At 34.9% G+C, this 7,420-nt stretch overlaps 1 protein-coding gene across 1 annotated transcript; it reads left to right on the top strand.

Annotated features, from left to right (window-relative positions):
* Window positions 1-1,286: 1,286 nt before the first annotated feature.
* LOC133516373 (phenoloxidase-activating enzyme-like) lies at window positions 1,287-7,420 on the top strand. The gene is made up of 6 exons (XM_061849280.1): window positions 1,287-1,459; window positions 1,842-1,928; window positions 3,114-3,279; window positions 3,531-3,733; window positions 4,243-4,397; window positions 5,057-7,420. The coding sequence occupies exons 1-6, from the start codon at window positions 1,411-1,413 to the stop codon at window positions 5,408-5,410; spliced, it is 1,014 nt and encodes a 337-aa protein (XP_061705264.1). The 5' UTR covers window positions 1,287-1,410; the 3' UTR covers window positions 5,411-7,420.

Here is a 7,420-nt window from a genome sequence, read left to right as displayed (position 1 = left end):
TAAAATATGATATCAATATCAGACTCTTTCTCTCACACTAATGTCTTGGTGCGAGAGAGACATATATTTTCATGTCGCATCGCAGTATTTAAACATTACTCATTGTGCCTTTCTCGCGGTTATAAAATGCTCATTACTCTGTTGTCTGTCGCGATCACTTGCACAAAGAGCTCTGAGCAAAAAGCTGAACGATGACTTTGACCGCGACACGCCCCGTCCTTTAGTGCTCTAGTCCGTATTCAACAATGAAAAGTCTTTACTAGGTATTTTACCAATTCCATAAAAAAGTTAAAATGTAAGTGTGTCATGTTCACACTAAATATAGTCTGCACTTAACTTTGTTTTTTTTTTTCGTGATAATTCAATTCTTGTTAGGTTTAGGTTTTAAGTTTTATGTTAGTTAATTAATTATGTTATTTTGCACTCTTGTTATGACTAGTATAATAATAAGAACGTTTCAATGACCGTGCTGACGTGAATAATTGTAGTTTATGTGGCTGACAATGCTGACATGAATAATAGTAAGTTTGTGTGGATGATGCTAAATTCTCTTTGTACCAAATGAAAGACGTACACATTTAAATACGAGTGTTTTAATACCTAGTTATGTACAGTTACATACACTGTTTTATCTACACACATATTGTTAACTCTCAATGATGTGTTCAGGAACCGCATGTTACGATCGCTATTGCGGCGTGTGATCACAATTTTGGCGTGTGATCATTACATTTTCACAGATAAAATATGTTTTCTAACAAAAAAAAAATTATCTTCCTAGTTAAATAAATAAATATTGGACATTCTTTCACAAATCGACTAAGCCCTATAGTAAGCTCAAGAAGGTTTGTGTTGTGGGTACTCAGACAACGATAAATATAATATATAAATACTTAAATACATAGAAAACACTAATGACTCAGGAAAAAATATCTGAGCTCATCACACGAATAAATGCCCTTACCTGGATTCGAATCCAGACCGGTCGTAAAAGCCGGCCGTAAGCTGCCCGTAATTTGCGGTTTTTGTGTTATGATTATGACAATTAATAATATTATTCATTTATCTATACCTAACTTAATAACCCGCAAAGTAGTTACGGAGTGTTTAAATAATTATAATCCTTATCAAATTGCACTAAGACATATAAATTAATGATACACTTTTAACATATACCATTACAGAGCTACTTACGTATGAAGTGAGTCTACAACAAACTTGTTTTCCTGACGTTTATGCAATATCGTATTCTTGCTACTAGGAGCTAAGCACGCAGAAATATTTTGTATATCTTGTCACTGGAACGAGTAAGTTTGTCAGGCAGAGCAGGTTTCGTACGTATGGAGAAGTAAATATAATGTTTTGCAAGTTTATTTTACTTGGGCTCCTGGATAGACGTGTTCTGTGATCATGAACTTGTTTTTAGTAATTTCCGTTGTGCTAATTCTAAGTGATCTAGGTATGTACGTAGTTTTATAGAATTTACCATTAATGAAAACATATTTTGCTCTCGCAATTGGTACGCATTCAATCCTCCGAAAAAACTCGAAATTTAATATGTATTATTCCTCATTTTCATGTGCAAAAAAACTCGAATCTTATTCATATTCGTCAGACAATGCAATAGTTAGGTAGCTGATTTTTTAAATGTTTCCAAACATAAGCGAAAAACAAGTTCGACCGCCTAAGAACTGGATTTAAAACTTTTTAAAACGTCTCATGTATTATGCAACAGCATAATACATGAGACGTTTTAAAAATTAATAACAAATTTCACAAAATTTGTTATTAGAAATTATTACGAATACATTCAATAATATAAAATATTTTTATTGTTTTAGGCTATACAGAAAATTGTGAATTAACTGATTTACCCCCAAAATCAAACAGTGCATGCTGTGGTCACGCCGTGGGTGGAGACAAGTCAAGTAAGTCTTGCTGTATTATACCTAATTATCATCTTAAAACTAATGTTTGTGAGGTACAGTTTCGGATTACGATCCGAAACTGTACCTCACAAACATTTTTTTTATTTTTATTTTGTGTGATTTTATATTATGTATTATCTTTATTTAAAAAAATACATAATATAATGAATAAGAATATAGCAGACTTGTGATTGTTTCTTCTTCTTCTTTATTTGCCATGCCCTAACGGACGTCGGCGACCACCTTTGCCATCTCTCTTCTGCTCTTGGCCATTCTTGCCAGTATGGCTGCGTTATTCACGTTCGTCCATTTCTTAATATTGTCAAGCCAGATGAACCTCCTTCTTCCCCTTCCCCTCTTGCCATCAATTTTTCCTTCCAATATTAGTTGTAGTATATTATATTTGTCATTTCTGTATATATGTCCAAAATAAGATATTTTCCTTTTTTTCACCGTAACCAAAACCTCCAACTTTTTCTCCATTCTTTTTAGTACTTCCACATTCGTAACTCTATCGGTCCAGGATATTTTTAGCATGCGCCTATATAGCCACATTTCGAATGCGTCTATTTTCTTTTCCATCGCTTTATTCAGAGTCCAAGTTTCGCAGCCGTAGAAGAGCACTGATAGTACATAGCACTTTACAAGTCTCCAACGAAGTCTTAGGTTGATATCCTTATTAGTGTATATAGACTGCATTTTTATAAAGGCGTTTCGCGCAATTTCTACCCTGACACGTATTTCCTGCTCCATGTCCCAGTCCTCGTTCAGCCAGCAGCCCAAATACCTATACTTTTCTACCTTCTCTATTGGTGTATTATCTATTCTTAAAACGTGTGGAGTTGTATTAGATTTGCTTACTGTGATTGTTTACAACTCGTAATAAAGCTAGAGGTAATAATTACTTTTACATTTGTTCAAAATAGCGATGTCGCCGACAAACAATACGGCTTCAAAAATCGTCCTCGACACATTGTACTCTGAAATCAGGTTCGTGTAAGGCCCCAAAAAAGAAAAGATTCAAGAGTGTATCTGTCCTTACGCCCATAAATATATATACAACTATCCTTTACTGGTTCGTGGCCTGAGGCGATCAGTCAAGATCAGTCAAGTTCGATAGATATCTACTTCTTTTTTAATAGGTACTGTGCCAACATTTAAATAGGTTGGAGATTTGTTAAATAGGTGGTTCCATTGCTCGCATCGGAGAATATCCGTGGATGGGTAGCGTGGAATATCGAAAGGAAGATGATACCATAAAATTGCTCTGTGGCGCAGTCCTCATCAGCGGAAAATACGTTCTGTCTGCTGCTAATTGCTTCTCAGAATTTGCTTTCAAGATCGGCACACCGTGAGTAACAAACTGATTCCTCAAGCATGCGAGGGAATGATGTTATGTTTCTTTGAATAAATAGACTACAAGTAGATAGAATACAAGTTTACGAGTACAGGACAAGATATTTCTTATTTCCACCTTTATTTAAAGCTGGAAGGAAAGAACAAATAAAATTCGTTTAATTAGCTTTATTTAAATATTTCTCAATATAAATAATATCACATGTATTTTGGATAACAGTAACATGTGTGTTTAATCGGTTTCAGAGTAAATATACGTTTAGGAGAATACGATGTCAACAACGATGGGCCAGACTGTGTAGAGACGGCTGCTGGTGGGAAATATTGTACTGATGGAGCTATTTCCATATCTATCGAGAGATTTACAGTGCATCCCGACTATAACAAAAACAACAATCGTCAGAATGACATAGTCTTAATAAGGCTTGCTAAAATGGCTCCGTATACAGGTAAGAGCTCCTAATAAATAATATGACGAACAAATACACACACTTATCACAATCATATATATCACTTGCCTCCGCGTTTACCTAGTCATAAAGTTAAAGCAAAACCGAATTAGATAAATATCGCTATGCAAACTTAAAACCAAAGAACCAGTAAACTGTATCTTCGTCGAAATAATCTTAAATCTTATGAAAGCTTCATTCAGCATGCCTATCCTACTAGCATACATAGCGACGCAAAACAAAACGCAACAAAAGCATCAATCTTCAAGTCTTTCATTCTTAAGCGCGTACCCCAAACCTACCTTGAAGTTACCTCAGGCAACGTCGGGGTCTCTTAGCAAGATTTTTCTTTAGACCGCACTTAACAGATTTTCCCTAGTCACGCGTAACACACATCCGTCGAAAATAAGGGGGAGAGGAAAACAACTGCGTTACGGCTACACTCTATGAGTACCGTTAGAAAGCATTTTTTCATTTATGAAAATAAGAAAATTCCCCAATGATTTCAGATTTTATCCGTCCAATCTGCATGCCATCATTGGACATCACACAGAAAGCACCAAAGAAGCTATACATGACTGTAGCTGGCTGGGGCGCGGTAAACGCGACAGTGTCTAGAAGCAACGTATTGCGGCGAGTCCATGTACCCTATGTAGATTTTTATGTAAGTACCTAAGACTGTAAAATAAATTCCTACGATCGAAAAGATATCACACTAAAAGTTAACGGTGATATTATCATTCCATCCAAAAACATAGATATATTTTTACTATTAATCACTACGCCATATATTTTCAGTGCAATAAAAAAAATGCATTCCATACTATTTCCTATGGGCGGTAACATCATAATTTAAAAAAAAACTGTATAATATACATACATAATATATTAAATTAAAAAGTCTCTTTCTACAAGAGGGTGCACCAGGTTAACAGGATTAACTTTAAAATTATATAGGTAGGTAAAATGTTTTTAATATTCCATGTTTTTGTCGAGAATTTCTACATATTGTCTGTATTTTCCTTAGTATTCCTTCAAAGTAAATAAAATAAATGTCTATAGTTTATAATATGTTTTGACGCCGTGTCCTGTAGTAAAAACAAGCTGCAATCTTGCAAATCACTATAGCAGTGGCGGCAATAAAATTATTATATTATTAGTGTTATCACTAATATGATGTATGGAAAATGCATATACTTATGGAATATAAATAAACATTTGATGAACAGGCCTCGAAGGTTCGTAACGCGGCGTAATGCCCAACGTGTGTCCTTAATTTAGGATTCCATTAGTCCTCGGACTAACAAAACCTTTAATTTTCAGCTTTGCAGACATATGTACAACAAAACGCAATACAGACATCTGCAGTTGTCCGATGGGCAACTTTGCGCCGGCGGCAAGAATAGAGACTCCTGCCGAGGCGACTCAGGAGGCCCTCTTATGTTACTGAAGGGACAGACGACGGAGCTGGCCGGCATAGTTAGCTTCGGTCCAACTCCATGCGGACGACCAGATATTCCTGGAGTGTACACTAAAGTATTCGCATACAACGATTGGATAAAAAATACAATTGAAAACGATGAACGGGTATCAACGAAGCCAACAGAACCGCCAGTAACTACAAAAACTTCCACAGAAAAAGAACTTTTCTCTGACTTAATTGTTTTCAGAGAGTAAAACTGTAAGGTTCTTGTGCACTTATAGTTATAACTTAATAGTATACGTGTTATGGAATAATATACATTGGACCTACTGTCTAGCAATAAGGTATATAATTAGTGCATAAGGTCAGTTCGACGAATACACTAAGGTTCGATTACATCAAACACAATTGACGGGCTGTAGAAGTAAAAATTAATTATTGTAACAATAAAAATTTTGCGAACCTAAATACGATCGCCGACGGTTCATGCCCCACTACGCATAACAAAACAATCATAAGTGATATTTGAAGAATCAACAATTGTTTATCGTATTATTTCGTAAGTTTAAAGTAAGGTTTTCCAATTTCTTTAACTATAAAAATAAAAGTAGTGGAAAAGAATAGAGGTATAAATAGAGGGGAAACCGAACCTATTGAAAAATTTAAGTTCTCGTCTTTGTAAGAATAATAAAGATTGCGGATCAAACAAGGTGTCAATTCTGTAACAGCTTAACAAAGTGTGATGGTTCTATGTGTAGAGCAATTAAGACGATGAAAGATATACTTTTGAATACAAATTTTAGAGATTCAGGTATATTTGGAAAAGTTATCCAGAATATCAGATACTTTTGCCGCGTTGTTTCATCCGCTACTATTGATGCTGACTGTACAGTCAAATTTCAGTACCATTTAGTACCTTTTCACGGTGTCAATCAATATGAAAGTTGCTAGGGAACTCATCCTATTGTCATTGTGACAATCTTTATAATTTATAATTGATGATCGTTCGTCGCACGTTTGTTGATTTGAAGTTAAAAGACGCATTCTAGTTGCAACGCTATTGCAGCTTTGACCGGGGCGGTGTCAATCTCCTTGCTTACATGGGTGACGGATGGAAACTTGTAACTGCTGTAGTAATGAGGCAACGACATTAACGCAATTTATCAAGGAACATCACTGATGTTAGTGACATCTCACGCCTCAATTTTTTTTCCTAATAATAATAAAAAAACGCTACAACAGTAAAGTTGCAACAGTAATGCTACTGCAGTCGTCTTTCGAATGTCAGAGTTTTCTACGCCTTTACTAAATGTAATCATTTAAACGTATTACCTATTCCATTAATCAATGTATTGCTTTATTCCACTAATGTAAAATCAAATGGATTCCGCTCAATACTTTCCTTTGTAATTGATAATAAATTATACTGAAACACGCATAAATCCAACGCATAATAATAAAATGACTTGTCTGTTTCTCAATTTACGTAATGGACTTTATATTGTTTAGCGCAGTACAATATCATTGTATTACATTTTAATATTATTTTAACCATAATGTGCCTAAGCAAAAGGTTACAGATTGATAAAATTGTTAAAAAGCAGGGTCTTTGTTTGCTCCCAAACTGTTAGGGGTAACACATTACTAAAAGTGTCACTGCCGGTCTGTTGAGAGCTGGCTGAACGCATGTATACTACTAATAATACTTTCATTATTCTTATACAATAAAAAAAAACATACCTTGTTATATGTATCCTTAGATATTTAATGGGTACTTATGGCCCAGGCAAATTAAGCCAAAAAAAGGGGTCAACCTCGGAATGAGAGATAATAAGCTGGAAACTTACGCTGCGTGTTCTGTGCACTAGATATATCTTGATAACAGCTGATCGCATAAAAAAATGATTCAAACATAACTAGTCAGACATTTTATGCTCTACAATTCTTGCATAGCTGTAAACAACATTGGAGCTATAGAAAGCTTGATATCCGCGAAAAACCGATTTTTATGATATTTGACCTTGAATAACTTCCGACGCGCACATGAGATTATCTGTGACTTTTAACTTGACTTGAATGCAATATTGAAGATTTACTTATACTAGTTTTTAGCCTATTTTCTTTTATTCCGAGGTAAAACCCTTAATTTGCCCGGGCCAGTAGTACTCGTATTAAGTAAAAATTGGCAAAGTTATCAATGTAATCATGCGTTATTTTTCTTTTTATGTAAGTAGGTATAGTATGTAGCTCGTGTACTTAAATAA

Source organism: Cydia pomonella, chromosome 3 (genome assembly GCF_033807575.1).
Source record: "Cydia pomonella isolate Wapato2018A chromosome 3, ilCydPomo1, whole genome shotgun sequence".
NCBI classification, from domain to species: Eukaryota; Metazoa; Arthropoda; class Insecta; order Lepidoptera; family Tortricidae; genus Cydia; species Cydia pomonella.
This window is presented reverse-complemented; position numbering and strand designations above follow the sequence as displayed.